Source organism: Ursus arctos, unplaced genomic scaffold, assembly GCF_023065955.2.
Source record: "Ursus arctos isolate Adak ecotype North America unplaced genomic scaffold, UrsArc2.0 scaffold_8, whole genome shotgun sequence".
Lineage (NCBI taxonomy): Eukaryota > Metazoa > Chordata > Mammalia > Carnivora > Ursidae > Ursus > Ursus arctos.
In genome coordinates, this window is record NW_026623100.1 from 74419136 (window position 1) to 74441145 (window position 22010).

At 40.9% G+C, this 22010-nt stretch overlaps 1 protein-coding gene across 2 annotated transcripts in view; it reads left to right on the forward strand.

The window, feature by feature from the left end:
• Window positions 1-22010, forward strand: part of NBAS (NBAS subunit of NRZ tethering complex) — a 341603-nt gene that overhangs the window by 243141 nt on the left and 76452 nt on the right. For both annotated transcript variants that reach the window (XM_044390391.3, XM_026519115.4), the window contains 2 exons: window positions 6640-6890; window positions 7929-8263. In XM_044390391.3, the coding sequence (XP_044246326.3) occupies window positions 6640-6890; window positions 7929-8263 (586 nt within the window). The remainder of the gene's footprint in view (window positions 1-6639; window positions 6891-7928; window positions 8264-22010) is intronic.

A 22010-nucleotide genomic window follows, 5' to 3' on the forward strand; every position in this document is an offset into this window, starting at 1 on the left:
TACGTTTTAAGTATTTATGAAGTCGCCACATGGGTGATAGTGTTATCTATGATAAATATTGCACTGACTTCACCATTTTTGAAGCACAGTAATATGTTCAAATAAATGTTTCTTATGCATATTGGCATTTAAAGAATACCTTGCCATTTTATTAAATATCGTTTTCCTTTCATTGAATGTTACATAAAAGGCTGTCATATCTGTACAGGCAGGATGCTCCATTGGTCTCTGAATGTATTATAAATTATCAGGCAATCTAGTAATGTGCAAGACTGTTCGCAGCATGTCATTGTACCTGAGAGCAGTGTGATTATGCAGACGTGCAGCTATTACAAAAGCAGGAAGTCATTACCTCCTGACGTCATTACTTGTGAGTGACACAACACCTGATACTGATTTAGAAGTGGTGTTTCGTGCTCTCGTTCTTTACTTAAAAGATGTAGTTTGCCTCACTCTTTAATCAGACTCGGTAGCATAGGTGTTTGAAACCAGCCGTGTTAATCCAGTAGAAATTGCCCAACATTCACTTGTTGAGTCCAATGCCTTTGGGAAGGTAATGGATCAGAGTTATAAGAAAAATAACGTTCTTTTCCTGAAGATTTTGTTTTCCTAACCCCTTAAAAAGCCATTTTCCCCACCAAGTGGAGTTCCCTATATTTTCCATGCTCTTTCCTGTTGGGTGAATTCAGGGATGTCCCCTGTCTCAGCACATGGCCAGGTAGGCGCGCACTGACAGTCTCGGGGGAGGCAGGGCGTGCGACCGAGCATAAGCCTTCAGATCCGGATCGCTAGATGAAATCCGACTGTCTCTCTCTGGCTGTGTGGCCCTGCGCAAGGTAATTCAATTCTCTGAAACTCATTTTCCTTAACTCTAAGGTGTAATAAAAATTAAATGACTTCACGGTAAAGTAGCAAACGTGCGTTCCCTTCACAAGATTGGTGCTTCATTAATGTCGTTACTCCTGCAGTTTCACTCCTGCAAGAAACAGATAATCGTCGTAAACACCCGTACTTGAATTTGCCCCCTAATTTTTCCTCAGTTTTTTTCTTCTTGGTAGTGTTGAGCGTCCGTGATGGCTTCGAGTGGTCCCGTGTGCCTGGCGCCCGTTGCAGCTCACCCGGCTCCTGCTCCGCTGGGGCTTGCTTGGCGGCCCGCGCTCAGGGCTGACGCATCACTCCTTGCCACTGAGTAGCCAACATCACTTCCGGGCTGTTCCGGACGCGTTGGTGGATCTTAAGACATCACTAACTACCAGTGTACTTGTGGCTTAGCGTGAGGGCATGGGTTTTGGAGTCTGGCCACATTTCAAGGTCCAGATCTGCTGCCCCCAACCCCAACCACGTAGCCATGAGCAAGTCTCTTAATCGCCTTGAGTCACTGTTTGCTTAGTTATCCGACCTTTACGCTTACCTTGTAAGGTATAAAGCTTAGAGAAAATCTGTGGGGGTTATATAGGGAGGTGGCTCTGGGATACTGTTGCATTATTCCTGTCACTGTTCCGTCAATTCTGCTGACTCTGAGCATCTTTCAGTGTTGGACACAAGGTCATTTTTGAAATACCAGAGGCTGCTTCAGAATAGTACATTTGTTCATTTATTAAATATTTTTATTTTTATAGTGTCTTACTATTCTAAGCTTAGGTTTAAGTGCTGGGTAAGACTCAGCATTACCCTCACAGAGCTTATATTCTAATAGGGGAGGCCCCCCCCAACACACACACACACACACACACACACACACACACACACACATAAATAGCCAAAACATAACTTGCTAGTCATGGTAAGTACCATAGAGGAAATGCACAAGGAGCAGATAGCAGTCTAGGCAGAGGGTTCTGGGGCAGGAAAGGTCTTCGTATTTTTGAATAGCTACAGGAAGACCATTGTGGCCGGAGCCTATGGCACCTGTGAGCACAGGAGAACTAGACAGAGGCCAGAACTACCTTTGACGTTCATCCTTGGTGACGCCCTGCATTTTCCCCCTTATCTAAACAACAGATTGGAAGGCCACGCATCCCGCACTTTCAGTTCACTCTGACAGCCAGCCACCTTTTAGTCACCCGGGTGGTTACCCAAGTGATTTAGCTTGGGTGTCCGAGATCATGATAGCATCTTCTTCTCTCTCAGTTGGTTTAGTACTGTCTCCTTTAGACCCATGGCAAGGGCCCCTGGTCGCAGGGCATCTTTGCACTGCTGCTTTCCACGGTCAGTTTCATATTCTCTGGTAGGATTCTTTTGGTCTCAGGTACAAGGATGAGCAAGGGCAAGTTATAGCTGTGGGCAGATGAATACACTGTAAGGTGTCTGCCTTTTTCTGAATTGAAACAGAAGACACGCAGGACCTGTGCCCCAGGGTTGGTGCTGCTGAGAGCAGGGATTGTGTCCAGAGAGCCACATTGTAACGGATGCTGAATTCTGGCCTTCTCTCCTGTCTCGTCCTTCCTTAAGGAAGCCTGGCATAGTTGAGGAGGTAGTATGAGTATACTTAGTATGGAGTGGGGGTTTAAGATAGCTCAGCTTGTTCAAAGTAGGTCGTAACATTGAAAATTAAGATGAAATAAAAACTCAGGACCAGGGAAAAAGGTCTTGGAAAAAAATTTTTTTTTGTTAGAGTATAATATGAGACTATATACACCAATCAGAATTTGAGGGGTTGGAATTGTCACTTATAGAGAAGACAAAGAGTGTCCTCATGGCTTGCCCCATCATACTCAGAGGGGTGGCTCAGTCGGTTAAGCATCTGACTGTTGGTTTCAGCCCAGGTCATAATCTCAGGTTGTGAGATTGAGCCCCACATGGGCTTGGTGCTGAGTGTGGAGCCTGCTTAAGATTCTCTCCCTCTCCCTCTGCCCTTCCTCTCTTTGTCTGTCTCTCTACCTCTCTAAAACAAAACAATACAAAACAAAACAAAAACTTAAATAAAAAAAATATAAAACATTCTGCAAAGAATGTCACCGAGTATTCGTATGACAAGAAATAGACAGAGATACTCATTATGGGCCATCCCATCAACTGTGTAGGTGAACTGGGAAAGTTAGATTCTGTTTTTCAGTTAGCAAAGACACTTGGCCAAAATGTTGGCAAAACTGAAAAATGCCATGATTATTTTGACCTCATTTTGTCTTTAGTCACATGTTCCGCTGTCAGGCAGCATTGCAGATGAAGTCAGCCACACTGAGTTCATTCTGAGGCTTTTGTGTGGTGAATACCTTGGATTTTTTCCCTCATGTCAGAGGGAAACTTCGAGGGTAGAATTGTCTCTTTCTACAGGCATCTCTGGGGCAACCCCGTTCACCCATGATTGTGGTCATTAATTTGGACCCATATGTCTTTAAACTTTTAGGATTAGTCTTTGGGGGAAATACCTGTTAGTTGCTACATATGGATTCTGTGAAGTCCTACCCCCATCCCTTTCTCTCCGCCTTTCCCATTCGCCCTTTCCCTTCTCCTACCCCACTGTGCTTCCTCCTCCTCTCCTCAGTATTTTTAATTCAGGTAATGGAACTGTTATCAATCTCAGACTGAGTAAAGAAAAATGTGTTTAAATAAATTTGTTTTCCTATACAAATATAAGTTCTTTCAATACATGCTGTTCTTGAATTACATTTTCGGGTGATTGACAACTCGAAGCCATTACAGAACACTAATCAAGGGATTAGTGCTCATAATTTATTCCTTGTGCATTGGGTACAACTAATGCTAGTTTCTTCCTGTAGTTAATCTCTGAAAGTTAAATATGCACTATATTATATAAGCTGCTTTATAGCTAAAACTTGGCTCAAGAAAAAGCACTTAGACAGTTTTTAAGGGTAATCATTAATTTGATTAGTGAAAAGTCCATAGTGGTTTCACGATATTTCTTCCTACTTTCTTGAATATGGGTTCTTTGGAGTTGTTTTCTAAGCAGAGATTTCATTTCTTGTTCCAAAGGGAAGATAACAGCTTCTTTCAATGGAAACTATTAAAATGGGTTATTGATTACTGGCATCTATAAAAGATCGTAGCACATTGTAATTTACTGAGGAGGGAGGTTTTGGTATTTATCATGTGTCAGTAAAGGTATTCCAGTATCTGTCTTGACAAGATAATTAGGTAAAATTGTACATCGGGCAAACTGAATTGTAGGCACGGAAGAATAAGTGGGTGGGCAAGGGGGAAAGTAATGCTGATTGAGAGAGACTATATTCAGAATGAAGCCAAACACCAGTGAACTAAAACTGTGATGCCTTAGTCACTGTCCATTTTGTAGATGAGACTGTCTTGAGTATTCTGTTTATCTGGGTGTTAGGAATGAAGTGTGACAGGAGGACTCTTTCAGAGTAATGCTGCTGAGAGAGAGAACTAATGTCTGTGTTACAGAAAAAAAATGCTGTTTTTGAAATGGTAGTGCAGGCACTTGACCTTCGTCAGTCGATGGCCGCTTTGTGATAAGCTGAGCAGATGCACACGGGGTCCAAACAGATGTGGACCCTTGGTCCTCGGCGAGTCGCTTAACCTCTCTGATGGCAGTTTCTCCTCTGTAGGTTGCTAATAACTTAGATTTAGCTTCCCTTGCATAGTAATCAGCATAATAAGTGCACGTGTATTCTCCGCTTCCATCAGGCGTGCCGTTCTGCCTACAAATCTTTGTTAGTACGAACCATCTTAATGGGGTTACGTGGTTTCTTATTTACTTTTTCAGACTTCATTTTGCAAATTATGCAGAAATTTAAGAAATTCTGTGAATCACTTTTGCACACCACTGCGCGTACAGTATCTTTCAGAGATGACATTGCATACTTCGAATAGTGATAGTATCAAGCATATTTGCTGACCAGCCATTCATTTATAGTCCGTGTTTCTTGCACAGACCTCGTGCTTTCTTGTCTTGAAACCTCTATTATATTATTTTCGCTTCACTACTGTTTACAATGGCAAGCTCAAGTGCTTCCTTCATGAAGCCTTTTGTTAACGTTGATAGCCACCTCCTCTGAAGTCACAGCGCGAGTGATCCTCCTCTTAATGGGACTAGGACTGTGTGACCTTTGTCCGCCCACACCGTAGTGTTGTATTGTTGTTTCACGCTAAGTATTATAGCTCAGCTAGATTTTCAGACCACTGGATGAGAGCTCTAGCTTCATGCCCTCCCCAGTGCCGAGCACAGTGCCTGGTCCGTAGAGGACACTGAAGTTTTTGTTCATCTACCCATCTGTTTGGCATTCATAAGACACATGTTGAATGTTTCCTTTTTCCCCTCACACTCATGCTTGGAACTGAGAAACTGAAGATCAAGAAGATGTTGTATCATCTTTGCCATCAAGTGAGATATAGTCTAGTAAGGGAGACATACAAGGTAATGAAAAACTAAAGCATGTTATGAGTATCAGAATAGAAGGATGCTCAGAGGAGGCAGCCGGGAACATTTTTATAGAGCAGGGACGTTTTTATAGATAGGGATATTTTTGTAGATGTTCGAATTGTGTCTTAGCAGAAAAACAGGATTTCTCTTGAAGTGACAGGTAAAAGAGCTTTTTAAAAAATTACTTGATATTTTCACTTTGTGGAGTGCTGCTGTTATCCCAAGTATTATCACACACTCGTAAAAACTTTAAAACATAATTTGTATTAACTTTATCCCCATAAACCAAAAACATGTCTTAGCATTTTCTAAAAATAGGCATTCCAATAAATAGGGTATCATATTTCAGAGGGGTTTCTTTTCAGCCATAAGAAATCTACCTTGGATACTGCCAGAAGTCTCACTAGCTGCCCCCACATATGTTGTTTGCCACTGCTAAGAGCCCTGGAAACTGGGCATTTCGAGGAATGCTGAGGGCTGCCTGAAGGATTCTGAAAATTAGAGTTTGAAACTTAATTCTGCATGGGGCATCGGGGTTACACTGGACTGGAGGCATGTTCTGTCCACGGTGAAGCCAAGACTAAAATTAAGTCTTCCCCCCAAATAAAAACTGATCAACCAAACAAAACTCCTTAATTTTTTTTTCAATAGTTTAAATCTAAGTGACCTTTTTTTATTACGGTATAAAGACATCTAAGTCAGGATGAAAAGATCAAGATCCGTGTTTTATTCAAATGGCATTCATTAATTCAAGTGAAAGCACACATATCTGTTCTTTCCTATTTTAATTCTGTTTGAACACAGTATCAAATCAGGGTCTCTTGGATATAAAACTTACATGCCTCAGAGTTGGAGCTGTTTCTTCCCCTTGCCATTTCCTAAATTCCTGAAATAATAAGGTTAGTTACCATTCTATAATGAAGCTCAGATTTTAAATGTTTCTTGTGATATGAATAAAAAGTGGATCATGGAGGTGGACAAGTCTGGGTTCATTTCCTGGCTGGGATGCGTTGGGGGACTCTCCCATTGGAAGGAATGGGAAGTCATGCCTACTAAACAGGGTTGCTGTGAGCCACGTGAGATAACATGAAAATTGTATAATAGCAGGCGTCTAACACGTCTCTTTCCCTTTAATGTAAACTGCATGCGTCCTCGTGGTTTACTGAATTTGATTGGCAGGAGGAAGGGACTTTGTAAGGAGCAACCTTCCTTCTTCGGTATTTAAAAAAAAAAAAAAAGAGCACATTGTTTAATAAAGGGACCAAATCTTAACACAATTTCTTTGTCCCTAATTTCAGTTTGTCCACAGTAGAAATTGAAAATCGAGCCCAAGCCCTTCATCTCTTTGAGACTTTGAAGACTGATCCAGAAGCCTTTCACAAGCACATGGTCAAGTATATTTACCCCACGATTGGTGGCTTTGATCACGAAAGATTGCTATATTATTTCTCTCTTCTGGAAAGCTGCGGCTGTGCAGATTTTGGGAAATACACTATTAAACCAGAAACCCACATTCGGCTGCTGAAGAAATTTAAGGTAGTTGCTTCAGGTAAGACGATCATTTCCCTGCTCGAACTCATTCTTTAAATTAAATCTAGGGATTAATTTTTTTTTATATACAATCATGTTTGTGCATTGTGGCTGCCATTGATCTGAAACCACAGGATTTGATGCTAATTGACTTTCGTTATTATCTTTCCAGCTCCTTTACTTACTGTTGAAGGAATTAAATAGCAAAGAAACTATAAGAAACCCATTGGAAGCCACACAGTAACTTAGAGTAGGCCTAGTACTAAAATCCAGAGGTTTTAACTAATCCTCCAGAGGTTTATTCCCTACTCCCAGAAGTTATATTTTACCTTATATAAAGGACAAGGCTGAGACACTTTACAATTGGCAATTTGGCAGAATTTCACTTCACTGGAGCCTCCTCTAAGTTTAAAGTGTGTGTGGAACCCTTAAAATAAGTGCCTTTGAACTTTTGATAAATTGTAGAAATCTTTAGAATGGTATCCATGTCTCCTTATGCTCATAACTAAGAAAATGAATACATTCCTACCTCTCCAATCTGTGTGATGCTTTATAACTTACAGGGCACTTTGAAATCCATATTCATGTATACTTACAACAGTTGTGAGAATTTACTTTAGTTTATCAGTGGTTTACTGAGTAACCAAATTAGAAACTGGACCAGACACAGAGAAAGGAGTAAGATCCAACCCCTGCCTTCGGGCCTTCAGGGAGTGGATGGGAGGCCAGATGAAGAGCGGGTGACTAGAATGCAGTGCGGTGAGTGATGTGTGCCCTGGTGGAAGAAAACCTGGGTGCCCTGCAGGCAGGAAGTGGCGGGGCCGCCCTTGTCTCCAGCACCCCCCTCGAGTTGGTCCGTCCACGGCCCATAACCCCCCCAGGCCTGGCCTGGAGCTCAGGTCCTCTGACCTGCGTAATCGACAGACTGTCTAATGTAAACCAGTAGATGAATTTTTCCCTCCAGCCACACAGAGGGCTTGGTGTGTGTGTGAAAGCTCTTGGAATGAACCTACTCTCTGGTTTTTTGTTTTTTGTTTTTTTCTTTTCTTTCCATTAGGTCTTAATTACAAAAAGCTGACAGATGAAAACATGAATCCTCTGGAAGCACTGGAGCCGGTTCTTTCAAGTCAAAATATCTTATCTATTTCCAAACTTGTTCCCAAAATCCCTGCGAAGGATGGACGGATGCTTTCCCCGAGCTCTCTGTACACCATCTGGTTACAGAAGTTGTTCTGGACTGGAGACCCTCACCTCATTAAACAAGCCCCAGAGGCCTCCCCGGAGTGGCTCCACGCCTACGATGTCTGCACGAAGTACTTTGATCGCCTGTACCCGAGCGACCTCATCACCGCGGTGGACGCCATTACGTTTTCTCCAAAAGCTGTGACCAAGGTACCTGAAAAGATAGCTTAAAGTGCATTGAATGCTTTAGAAGAAACGAAAATTGCTCTCACGTGCTGTAGATTGTTTTTATTTACTTTCTGAGATGGAGAATACTTAGACGTTTGACATTTTAGTTTTTTGCTAAGCATGAGGTGTTCTGAGAAATCATTTTCCTCTATCACAGAGTGCAAGTTGCCTAAATCAGACTCGACTGTTCTCATTTACATGTACATTTTGTACATGTTACAGTTCTCCTATGTCATTTTATAGTAAATATTCCATCCTGTTCTTTCCAGTTGATAAGTGGAAAACACCTCCCCAGTGCCCGGCCCACGGTACCTGCATTCAGAGGCACGCTGATAACTTAGGTGTGGTTCAATTGAGCACTTAAAAAATTTCACATGAATGCCATGTAGTAGTATATGACTTGGTGATAGAATTATTCATGGAAGTCTTTGTAGACATTTTCTAATGTCTGCTCCATGCTTAGGTCTGAGCCCCTCTAACTGGACTCCAAATCTTGCTCTGGATCCTTCCAACAATGTACTGTTTCACACAGAGTAAATAATGTGGGTGTCTCTCCTCCCCATCTTGCCCTCTACTTGGCCACAAGGCATCTCTGTCCTGCACAGTCTCCCAGCTCTGCTCTCAGCTGCTGAGCTCTGCTGCCTTTGGGACTCCTCTTCATCTGCTCTTGCCCATCTTTGCTGCTGCTTTCTCCTTCCCCAAGTTGGCTGGCAAGTCTGCCCAGTATTTTACCATGAGAATTTTTACTGTGGCTAATATTATCTTGAAAATTTACTGTAAAGGCTAAGAATTCAAGTCATTCATTTGGAGGTTGGCACAGGTAGAGGTTCAGACATCTTTGGGGATTTCTAGCTCTTCTTTTTTTTTTTAATTTTATTTTTTAAAAGACTTTATTTATTTACTTGAGAGAGAGAGAGAGAGAGAGCATGAGCAGGGGGAAGAGGGAGAAGCAGGCTCCCCGCTGAGCTGGGAGCCCGACATGGGGCTTGATCCTAGGACCCTGGGATCATGACCTGAGCCGAAGGCAGACTCTTAACTAACTGAGCCACCCAGGCACCCCAGGATTTAGTTCTAAGTAACTTGTAAGATCAACAGTTGTGGATGACCAAGGATTTCATTTCCTAATTATTAGAACTCAAGTACTTTTGTTAATAATGTGGTTTTAAATTTTATGAGCTCTACTATGAAAAGGAGATGATCATTTTTGTTGTTTTTAAGGAAGAAACTAAAGATTTTAAAGGGAGATAACATCATATATTTGAAAAGACTACAAGTTTTGCGTCCTGTAAACCTGGCTTGCACTTTGAACCCGCCACTTAATAGTTTTGTGGTTTAGACTGAGGACTCGGCTAGACCGGCTAGATTGCCTCCTTGTGGCTGAGTTATCGATGGTGCAGATAATATTATCATTCCCATTTTGACAGGTGAGGAACGTGAGACTCCATGAGGTTAGCTTCATGATAGAGGAGCCACACCTTGAAGTCAGGAAGGCTTTTTTCTAGGGTCTTTGCTCCAACCTCCCAACTGTAGTGTATCTAAGGAGTCTCGGAACAAGCAGCTCCAGTCCAGGGTCCGGAGCCATTCTAGGAGCTGTGGGAGGGCCCGGACCAGGAGCCCCAAGGATGTTCAGTCCAAGTGGAGTAGCCTGTCACGGGATGTTTCCAGAGCAGGGCTGAATCTGAATGAAGAAGGCGAGGCAGGAACCTGGCAAATATGGGAAAAGATGAGTCCAGCAAACACGGATTTTGAATCTCCTGAGAATGAGAAGAGGGTCACTGTCCCGACTATGTAAGTATTAGCAATGCAGGAAGCATGTATTGAGGGAAGGGAATGAACCGAGTGTGGAGTTGAAATCCAAGGAAAAGGCTCTAGACGTGGGACCATGAACTGGCTACAGGAGCCAGACAAGCAAACAGACGAGGTGGGAAGCCAGGAAGACAGAAGGGCCTTCACTTGAAGGCTGTTTCCTTCCCCTTAAGCTGAAGCAGTTTTTCAATATTTTACGTGAGCGCAGGAACAGGGACTAGGTCTGCAGCCAAGGCCACATGCTAATTGCGAGCATGTAAATGGAAATGGACAGATAGTTCTAGATTTCCCAGGAGCCGTTATTGACTCATGATTAAACTTAAGAGTTGGATGTAGAATCCACTCAGAGTGCTCGTTTTCATTTATGATGTTTTAAGTCAGATGTTTTCCGTTACGGCACATTCTCATCACCTTAGTTCCTTACTTACACCTTCAGATGTCCTCCCACCACCTGAGAATGTATGACACAGTTGTTTGTGCACACAGGTGCATTTTTCCTGAGGAAAAGATGCCTGGCTGACCCACCAAAGAGTGAGTCAGTTAATGATGGCATTGCTTTCTCTTAGTTCAGATGGTATGATCCTTAGCAAGGCACTCTTGTCTAGTAAACTAAATCAGGAGATGGTTTTCTACTGAGTCAGATAAGCTATAGAAAAATGAGGCAGAGGCATTTAAAGTTAGTTTGACGTCATTAGGCTAGCTTTATGTTTTCCCTCATTTTATTAATTGGCAAGCTTTTAATTTTCCATCGAGGAAAAGTAAAAATTTAGATACGAGACTTGCTTGAAATCAGACAATACTGTGCTGGAGCGAGTGAGAACGAGAGAAATTCAAATTGAACACAACACTTACATGTCAGAGGACACATTGGGAAAACGAAGTGCAGCTGGATTTGGCCAAATTTGCAAAACACCAGATGTTCCCACAGCTCGTACATGATGTTACAAATGTAAAATAAGTGTATACTACTCATATATAGTGTGCAGTGTTCAAATGTATACCCACATTTAATTCAAAAACCGAACTTATGGAAAGAACTGGTAAGCTAATTCTAGAGTGCGTAACAAGAACAGCAAGCAAATGTTCAGGTGCTAGTATTCAGGAGCATCTGCAAAGCCTGCACTTAGTACCCATCCCCTGACCGAATAAAGCTGAGAAGGCCATTTACCTTCAAGATAATTGTCATTCAGTTGCCATTTGCATTAGCAGAATTTGTGGAAATTCTGAGGAAAATATTCACAACAAGTTATGATGTCATGTAGGCAGAGATTGAATTTGCATGACGTTTGAGGTGATGAGTATGCAGGAGGGAGAATATGAATGTCTAAAGTTGGGAGCATTTTCTCCAAATCGAAATTGGTTCATCTTTGTGGAGTCAGGTAAGAGTTGCTTTCCTATTGCTTTTCTAGTTCAGGAAGTAGAAACATTTTTTAGAAGGGACAGAGAGAAAGTTAATGGGTTAGAAATCCAGGAAAATGGTCGAAGAAGCCAAAATTCAGGTCCAAACACTATGTGCTTGGTTCAGATGTGATGTGGTTAGATGAGGGGGGGGGGGAGCTTCTGTGCAGTCTCAGCCTTCATCTTAATCCCAGCCTGGTATGGTCCCCACGCACTTCCGATTGCTGGGAGATCTGCGTCTGTAAGTAAGGACACGGGAAATACTCCTCTCACCTACGAGATGCTCCCCAGGAGTTTGCTTAGGACCCTTCTTTAAAAGCCCCAGGTAGTCACAGAACTAGAAGAGGCTTTCTGGCATCCTGCCTGGTGCTTCTCAACCTGGAATTGGGTGGGCATTTACCACCCTCAGCCCACCCCACGTGAGTCCTCTGTTCCAGCTCCTACCATTGGTTTCTGATGGGAACAGGCCTTCTCCTTTGGGTTGGAGTGGGAAAAATATTTGGAACCTCTTATCTAGTCTGACCTCTGGCCCTCAAGCATCATATCTATTGATAATCCAGCTACTACCCCTAGTGTGTGTGTGTGTGTGTGTGTGTGTGTGTGTGTGTGTGTAAAGGATTTTTCTTTGGTCTTCTTATAGTTTCCACTTTTTTGTTCTGCTTTCTAGAACTATGGAAACAGCATAAGGGAATCTCTTTTTCGTATTATGACTGTTCTTGAAATAAGCTACTATTTCTTCCTTATCCTATTATCCAGATTATTTGACATAAAAATCTGGAAGAGTAAATTTGTCTTAAAAAAACATATGACCTAAAAATCAAATGTAATTCCTAAGTTTGTCTCAATCAAAGGCTGCACTGTAGCGGTAACTTCGGGGACTTCACAGTGCTGACATTATCTCTTAACAAAGGATGGCAGCACATTTTTCACCATAATGAGCAATCAGTGTCTGAAACCACTGTAAAAATATTTAGATAATGCATATTACCTAATTGCATGGCATGATATATGACTTTCTGATGCACGAATCAAATGCATATTGTGTAGATTCAGACTGAATCACTAAGTAGGCATCAGCTGTGTGCCATATACAATATTAGTTGCCATTGACAACATTAAGATGTAAAAGACAGTCCTAAGAAAGTTAAGAAAATTTTTTTAAAGATTTTATTTTTAAGCTCTCCACCCAACATGAGGCTCGAACTCACCACCCCAAGGTCAAGAGTCGCATGCTCCACCAACTGAACCAGCCAGGAACACAAAATGTTTTTCTTCTTTACAGTAAAATTATTATAATTGAGAATTACACTCCTCATGAAATTAGATTCTTTGAGGCTAGGGATGGTGCCTTTTATCTAATTCTCCAGTTCCTAGCACGTATGAAGTAGGAACTCCTCAAATGTTGTTTAAACAGTTGTTACGAAAATCGGTGATTGTAAAACCTTTTGATCTCTGGGTGCCTTAACATTCTTAAAAATTATTGAAGATCCTAAAGAACTTTTTTTTAATTAAGGTTGTATCTATTGATATGTATCATATTAGAAATTAAAACCAAGAAATTTTGGAAATATTTAATTCACTTAAAACTATCAGTAATAGACCTGTTCTAGGTTGACATGAAGATTTTAATGGAAAATAACTATTTCCAAAGAAAAAAGATTAATGGAAGACTGACATTATTTTATATTTACATGTCTTGCTTAATAGAACACAGCTGGATTCTTGTGTTTATTTTTGCATTCGGTTTTTGTTGTTTGGGTTGAAGTAAATGAAGAAAATCCAGCTTTACCCAGTTGTAAGGTTGGAAAAGGGAGAGGTGCTTTAATAGCCTATAGCTTGGGGTGTTCCACTCTGATACTGCACTGAAACTCAACGAGTGGTAGATTCTTAGAGGCCAGGTGCAATGCGGAATCTAAAACTACCCTCTGTCCTCTGTTACATTAAAATCACTGGTCTATGTTGCACTTTGAATGGATCTTTTACCCATGTATGGTTTGTAATAAAAAGCATCGGAGCTTTGGAAAATAGTGATCCACTGAGTTCTGCAGATCATCCAAATGTTGAAAAGTTGCATTATACAATATCAACAAAGTCACATGCATTAAAATGAGCGCTCATCTTAGCAGATGAGTGTTTAAGTACTGGGAAGCCGTCAGTCTCACAGTGGTAGATACACCTTTTCCCAAATTCTAATTTTTTGCTTGACGGCTCAAATTTTATCAGTGGCAGCAAATACTATGAGTTGTTTTCCTTGAAGTGACAGGCTCATTTTGTTCACTTTGGAGAAAATGTCTGCCAGATATCCAAGTCTAAATAACCAGAGCTTTCTATTAGTTGTTCTTTTAAGCAGAAATGGTGCTGCATGCAGACGTAGCTACCTCAGCTCATAATTCAAACCCTCACACAAATGCTCTTTCCTTATTATGGTGCTTGGTGAAGTGCTTTGTGTGTATATGTCAGTTCTTCATACAGGAGCTTAAAAAACGTGCCCTCAGTGGTTGAGATTTAATAAAATTAATCATTTTTACTCCATCATCAAGAATATTCTTAAGTGAAAATTTGCCAGCCAAGAACACAGTGGCTCTTAGTACAGTCTGGTGCCACTCCCTCAATTTGTGCTGAGTCCTCGCGGTTTTATCCACCATTGCTTTTTTACCAACCTATAAACATCAATACAGTGAAAAAAGATAAACAACGTCTAGCATCCTCAAAGTAGTTTTGACTTAGCAGACTGCTTGAAAGAGTCTTGGACTCCTGTGGTTTGCGGCTCACACTCTGAGAACCACTGTCCTAGGTTACTGTTTCCAAAGCTATAGCCATCTTTGATGCTTATGTGAGAGATCATTTCAGCTTCCTAAATATTTATAATATAAATACAAGTAATGAAGATATGTTCTGGTGAGTGCATAAAGGATTTCCTTAAATTTTCAGTTCCTTAAAAAAGATTGTCTTTTCTCTTTTTCTTAGAGAGAGGGAGAGAGTCGGAGAGAGGGGCAGAGGGAGAGAGAGAATTTCCAGCAGCCTCCACACTTAGCGCAGGGCCTGACTCAGGGCTCAGTCTCAATCCTGAGGTCATAACCTGAGCTGAAATCGAGTCAAATGCTTAACTGACTGAGCCACCCAGGTGCCCCAAAGCAGATTAATTGCTCATCAGCTTTCCAGATATGGAAATATTATAAATAATTTGAAAACGCAAGGTGGGGTTTGTGCCTGGTAATGCTGTTACACCACCCTTTGAATTTGTGAACTGTGCACTGTATTTTTTTCTTTCTTCACATTTTAGTTTTTATAACTTTTTTAGCTAGCACATTTATCTTTTATTGTTAATCAAGCTTAGCGGAGTGTTCCCTGGGAGATGTCTGAGAGACATATCAGAAAGGAGAAGGGGCTTGGAGTTAAGGGGACATCTGCTAAGGGACCCTCAGCTCTGTTCCTAGTCCAGGATATCATATCAGAGAAACGGCATTTTTTTTCCCTGGGGTCTGTTTGCCATAGTGTTTGAGGATGATGCTTAATGATGTTCCTCTCCTCTTTCATTAACACCCACTTTTAGAATTCAGAAAGGTGAAAGCAAAAACACCAAATAAATAAATGTTAATAACTGTTGTTGGAACAGCTGGCATTGGAGAGTGTGGCCTGGGTCTATGGCCCAGTGGCCTCTCTTTCACGTTTACACTCTCATGGAACTTGACTCATTAGAGCTGCCCCAGAGGTCATTCTATAAAGAAGTGGAGAACCAGTGTATAGTGTGGACGGGCAGGCTGCAGACAGGGAGCAGTCACACTCCCCATGGCTTCTGTTCGTTCCCGTCCTGCGGGGACGGTTATGGAGAAGAGGCAGAGAGATGCCACAGGTGTTCCTCCTGTCGTTTCCTGCCTGTTGATTAGAGCAATTGGAGTGTCATAGAAAGATGAGGAATCGGCAGTGGGCTTTTTGCTCCCTTACCTGATTAATAACAAAAGCTTAATAACAAAAGCTCTTGCCACTGAGGGGAGAAAGTTGTCTGGGGTCTGTCAGAACCTGGTCCTGGGGCTCCCATTTCATGAGGCCATTCCCCTCAGATGTACGAGTCTCTGAAACCCCCAGTGGCAATAAAGCCACTGCTTCCAGAAAGCTCTGAAATAGATCAGAAGAGCACACTCTTCTGAGTGTTCTGCCAAGGCTAAAAATTTACTCTTTATTTCCTATCTCAGGCTTTGCCCAACTGGATTGATAATTAAAATTCCTCGGAAGTTAAACAATGAGTTTGAATGAGAGTAGAAAATGTGCCCAGTAATATAGGTCAGCAACTTTAGTCCCCATTTAAATTCCCAGAGGAGAAATTGACATCTTAAAAATCAAATCTTCTTGCCCTTTTATTTGTATTTCAGTTATATCAAAATCAAAAATTCATAAGTTCATGGATGTAAGGCTCATGGATTATTTTTCCTCATTTCTGCTTTATTAGCCAGAGAGGTCTGACTTAGGTGTCTGGGTAAAAGCAGGTTCCTTCAGGAAAATACACTTTCACTTGAGTAGTATAGCTTCTTCAAATCTGAAGTTAAGTTAATCCTACCTCAAATTTTTATGCATCTTATTTTAAAAATAGGGGGAAAAAAGTCATATCAGCATCAGCTTCATAGCCATGCAACTTAACGAGGCCTGAAACAGGCAAGCCAAACAAGGTTCTAGAGTTCTGGTCTTAGTTCACTCCAAACACACATTCCTAGAATGCTGGAGAGCAGAGCAGTGGTTCAGTGGTGTGTGGGGCGCAGGGGAAGACAGTAGACACAGGAAACCCCATTGGGTTTAGCTTTGTCAGGATACCAGGTCAAGCCAGTTGTCCAGACATTGGTTGAGAAAATCTTCTCTCAGGGGCGTGTCCCTCCCACACATACCCAAATGGATGTCAAGCTAATAATAATAGATTATAAGACCTGAGACGTTCTCTCTCATCTACAGGAATCACTGTCGCTGCTATACAATAAGGATAATAAAAGCTACCATTTGTTGTTTACTATTACGTACCAGGCACTGGCTCGACATTTTACCTTATCTCTAATAATCATCCCAAAAGCCCTGCAACCCAGCGTTATGTCTCAGTTTAGAAATGAGTAAACTAAAGGTTAGATGTTAAGTAATTTGTTCAAGGTCAGAAGCAAGTTAGTAGTTGAGCCGGAATTCCAGTCCTGTTCGTATCTACTCCGTGTTGGAGGTCTTCAGCAAATGGTGATCTTTTACTCCCTTAGACGGGGCCCACGCACTATGTTTGGAGGCAACCCATTCATTTGTTGGATCCATTTATTTGCTACTCTCTTATATGCACTCCCCATCTGCCTTTTTGATCCATCCTCTTTTCTGTAACTACGGAGAAATAGAGCCACTTCCTCTCCTCCCTGGGAGTGCTCTTAGGGTAATGGAATAAATTATACCTTGTATCACCCAAGATTTTTCATCCCCATTTTTTCTTTATTTCCCAAATAACCTGGATTCCATGTGTTTCAATTCTATTCATCTTTTCCTTGACAGCTTATGTTCCTCTTTAAAAAAAAAAAATCCCTTTGTGTTTTAGTTTTCTAGTGTTGTTGGAGCTGATTACTACTAGGCTTAAATAATACAAATTTATTGCCTTATGCTTCCATAGGTTAGAGTCTGACAAGGGTTTCACTGGGCTAAAATGGGGGTGGACAGAAACAGAGGAGGACTCTGGAGGCTTTAGGGGAGAATCCATTTCCTTGCCTTTTCCCATGTCTGGAGGCTGTCTTCCCTCATTCCTTGGCTTAAGGCTTCTTTCCCCCATCTTCAGAGCCAACAGCATTAACCTCTCTCTGACCCTTCTGTCTTCACATGTTCCTCTCTGACCAGAAGCCAGGAAAGGTCCTCATGTTTAAGGATCCATGTGATGAGATTGAAACCTGTGTGGATAATGTGGGATAATCGTCCCATCTCAGGGTCCATATCATTACTATATCTGCACAGTCTCTTTGCCATGTAAGGAGCATATTCACAGATTCCAAGGATTAGGATGTAGACATCTTTGGGAACTGTGATTCTCCCTATCAAGACCTTTACATATACTAAGGTTTTAGAGACTTCATAGGCTGTATAAGGCTTTATAATGTTTTGTAAAAGGACTGAAGTTAGGGGTGCCTGGCTAGCTCAGTCAGAAGAGCTTGTGACTCTTGATCTTGGGGTCATGAGTTCGAAAATTGAAAATACAATACATATTTTTTATCTGTAATAAGTCAAGCAGAGAAAGACAATTATATGGTTTCACTCATTTATGGAACATAAGTAGGAAGATCAGTAGGAGAAGAAAGGGAAGAAGAAAGGGGGGGGGGCGGTAAACAGAAGGGGAAATGAACCGTGACAGACTATGGACTCCGGGAAACAAACTGAGGGCCTCAGAGGGGAGGGGGTGGGGGAATGGGATAGGTCGGTGATGGGTAGTAAGGAGGGCACGTATTGCATGGTGCACTGGGTGTTATACGCAAGTAATGAATCATGGAACTTTACATCAAAAACTAGGAATGTACTGTATGGTGACTAACATAATATAATAAAAAAATAGTATTAAAAAAGAAGCCAGTTACAAAAAAAGGAAAAAGAAAGAAAATGGAATTTAGTTTATCCAGTATATAACATTTGTACTTTAAAGCCAAATAAACTACATATATCTCTGTTTCTAGTTAACTGGTGTGTGTGTGTGTGTGTGTGTGTGTGTGTGTGTATGTGTGTGTGTGTGTGTGTGTGTGTAACCACATGGATCAATTATTGGAGTACATATTACAACAATGAATGCAAATCTTTTGATTATCATGACTTTTTAATTGAAAGGATATCTAATTCACATTTGTCTCAGAAAGCACTGCATTTCTGAAGCTCCTGTTCCTGAGTGGAAAGTGGCATACTCCTTTATTTTTTAAGACTTTTATTGTTTTTTTAAGAGCAGTTATAGGTTCACAGCAAAATTGAGAGGAAGGTACAGAGATTTCTCATAGACCACTTGCCGCTGTCCCTGCACAGCCTCCCCCATTATCAGCATCCCTCATTAGAAGGTACATTTGTTAGGACTGATGAACCTACATTGACACGTCATCATCACCCAAAGTCCAGAGTCTGCCATAGGGCTCACTCATGGTGTTGTATGTTGTATGTGTGGACAAATGTGTAGTGACATGTATCCATCTACCCATCCTTAGGATATCATACAGAATATTTTCACTGCCCCAAAAATTCTCTGTGCTCTGCCTCTTCACCCTCTACCCTCAGCCCCTGGCAACTGCAGATCTTTCTGCTGTCTCTGTAGTTTTGTCTTTTCCAGAATGTTACAGGGTTGGAAGTGTACACTATATGGTCTTTTCAGATTGGCTTCTTCTTCTTTTTTTTTTTTTTAAAGATTTTATTGAGAGTAAGAGCACACAAGTGGGGGTGGGGGGGAGGGGCAGAGGGAGAGAGAGAAGCAGACTCCCTGACGCGGAGCTTAATCCCAGGACCCTGAGATCATGACCTAAGCCAAAGGCAGACACTTAACTGACTGAGCCACCCAGGCGCCCCTCAGATTAGCTTCTTAGATTTAGTAATACACATGTAAGTTTCCTCCGTGTCTTTTCCTGGCTTGATAGTTGATCTCTTCTTGGTGCTGAACAATATTCCATTGTCTGGACGTGTCACAGTTTATATACCTGTTCACCTGTTAAAGGACAACTTGGTCGCTTCCAAGTTTTGCAGTTTTGAACCAAGCTGCTATAAACATTCATATGCAGGTTTTTATGTGGATGTAAGTTTTCAGCTCCTTTTAGTAAATACCAAGGAGCGCGATTACGGGAGTACATGGTAAGAGTATGTTTAGTTTTGTGAGAAACTGCCCAGCTGTCTCCCAAGGTGGCTGCACCATTCTGCACTCCCAGCAGCAGTGGATGCAAGTTCCTGTTGCTTTGCGTCTTCGCCAGCATTGTATGTTGCCACTGTTCCATATCTTAGTCATTCTGACGATTCTAGTAGGTGTGGAGTGGTATGTCGTTGTTGTTTTAATTGCATTTCCCTGAAGATACATGGTGTGGAGTATCTTTTTATGTATTTATTTGCTGTCTTTATATCTTTTTTGGTGAGGTATCTGCTTAAGGTCTTTGGCCCAATTTTTGATCAGTTGTTTTTAAAAAAATTGTTTTAAGAATTCTTTGTGTATTTTGTATGATTTTGCAGAGCAGAAGTGTTCATTTTAATCTAATCATTGTTTTTTTCCACGTGTTTTGCCTTTGGTGCTGTATCTAAAAACTCACAGCCATATCCAAGGTCATCTAGATTTTTCCTTTTGTAATCTTTTAGGAATTTTATAGTTTTGTTTTACATTTGGTTCTGTGGTCCATTTTGAGTTAATTTTGAGTTAATTTTTGTGTAGGGTCTAAAGTCTGAGTCTAGATTCCTTATTTGCATATGGATGTCCAGTTGTTCACCATTTGTCAAAAAGACTGTCGTCGCCCCATTCCATTTCCTTTGCTCCTTTGTCAAAGATCAGTTAACTGTACTTATGTGGGTTATGCTTATATATTAGCCCCCTCCCCCCAATTTTATGTTGTTCACTGTTGCTATTTTATAATCATACTAACCTCGACTAGAAAGTATTATAAAATGTTTACTCAGTGTTACCAGATGACTAAATATTAACTTTCTCTTCTCTCTCTCTTTTTAATCTCATGAGTATTTTTCTCATTGATACGTTGTTTTGGTTTAGTCATCATTTGACTCCTTTGATTCTGAACTGAATGAGTTTTATTCATGCCGGATACACTCAGGAAATGTTTATGTGAGCACTTTTTCATTGCCATTGTTCTAGGTGCTATAAACAAAAGACTGCCAAGTTTGCCTTTGAGACGCTCGTGGTTGATTGGCGTAAATGTATGCATGTGTAATAGATGAATTATAAGTTAACATAAAAAGTACTATTTCAGGGTTTAATAAATGCTGTGTGTAGGAAGGCACAATCAACAGTTATTGAAGGCCTTCTGTTTCGTATATTTGTTAATAATGATACCCAAGAGTGTTTATTTCAAGATTTTCAAATGTGCAGTGTGTACTACTCTCAGCTGACTTTCAGCTAGCCTGTGCATATTATTATAGTTGTAAACATTATCCTTCCATCCCTGCTCTTGAAAAAGCCTTTGCTTTTAAGGAACTATTTTCTTCTGTTTCGCAGGGTGAAAGTTTAGTCTGATAAGCATATTCTATCTTGACAAAAATGCAAAAAAACCCGGGAGCTTAGGAGATAAGCATCGAAGAGAAAACCTAAAAAGGAATTGGGTTTTTATTCCATTATGACTGTCAAAGGCACAGAATAAATAGGAACAGAGAATACTTAAAGGATAGAGAATACAGTTTTTAAAATTTGATGTAATGTAACATTATTTACTCATATATAAATAAAACATAAATAACCCTGAGAAAAATGACCTTCTATTACAAGACTCTAAAGAAAAGAAAGTTTCCTCCTTTAAATGTTTTACATGGTGTTTATACTTCTAGAGTTGATTATTTGTCCTTCCTGCCCGTTTTCCATTTATTAAGAGTAAAAAATCCATAAGTTCCTACAGAAGTCAATCTGATTTTCCCATTTGGCTTAGGATCTTCTTTTTTTCTAGTATACATCATTGGTTAATTTGTTTATTCATTGAACAAATATTTATTGAGTGCTGGGGAAGACAGCTTGTAAGATGGCCCTTAATGATCCCTACCTCCCAGCATTTAATCCCCTGTGTAATCCCCTCTCCTAGAGTGTGGGCTGGATTTATTGATTTTTCTCTAATGAACAGCATATAGCAAAAATGATGGGTTGCCACTTAGAAAATTAGGTGACAGAAAGATTGTGGCTTCCTTCTTAGGTGCTCTTTCTTACTTTCTCTTGCATGACTTACTCTTGGGAAATGTAGCTACCATGTGGTGAAGAGCTCCACATGGCAAGAGACCAAGGCTGCTGATAACCATGTGAGTCAATGTGGAAGTGGATCTCCTCCTGCCACCCAACCAGGTCATCATATGAAACCACAATCCTGGCCAATCGTTTGATTATAACTTCAGGAGAGACCTTGATCCAGAGCTGTACCCAGATTCATGATTTATAGAAACTATGAGATAATAGATTTTTAAGCTTCTAAAATTGGGTAATTTGTTATACAGCAATGGACAAATCATTATCAGTGCCTACTATGTATCAGGAATTGTTCTCAGTGCTGGGTATATAACACTGAACAGAATAGACAAACACCTGTGACCTTAGGGAACCGTGCATTAGGGAGAGGTGGAAACCAGACAATAAACAAGAATGAGTAAGTTCAGACGTGTGAAATGGCAATTGATACAAGTGAAAAATAAACCTAGAAAGGACTCAAGGTGCAGGATGGCTACAATTTAAAATAAGATGGTCAAAGAAGACCTTACTGAGAAAGTAACCATAAGGGAAGACCTTAAGGAAATAAGATGGCAATGGGCTCTTTAGTTATCAAAGGTAACATGGATGGGGAAGTGAAAAGTCTTGACAGGGAGCATGCTG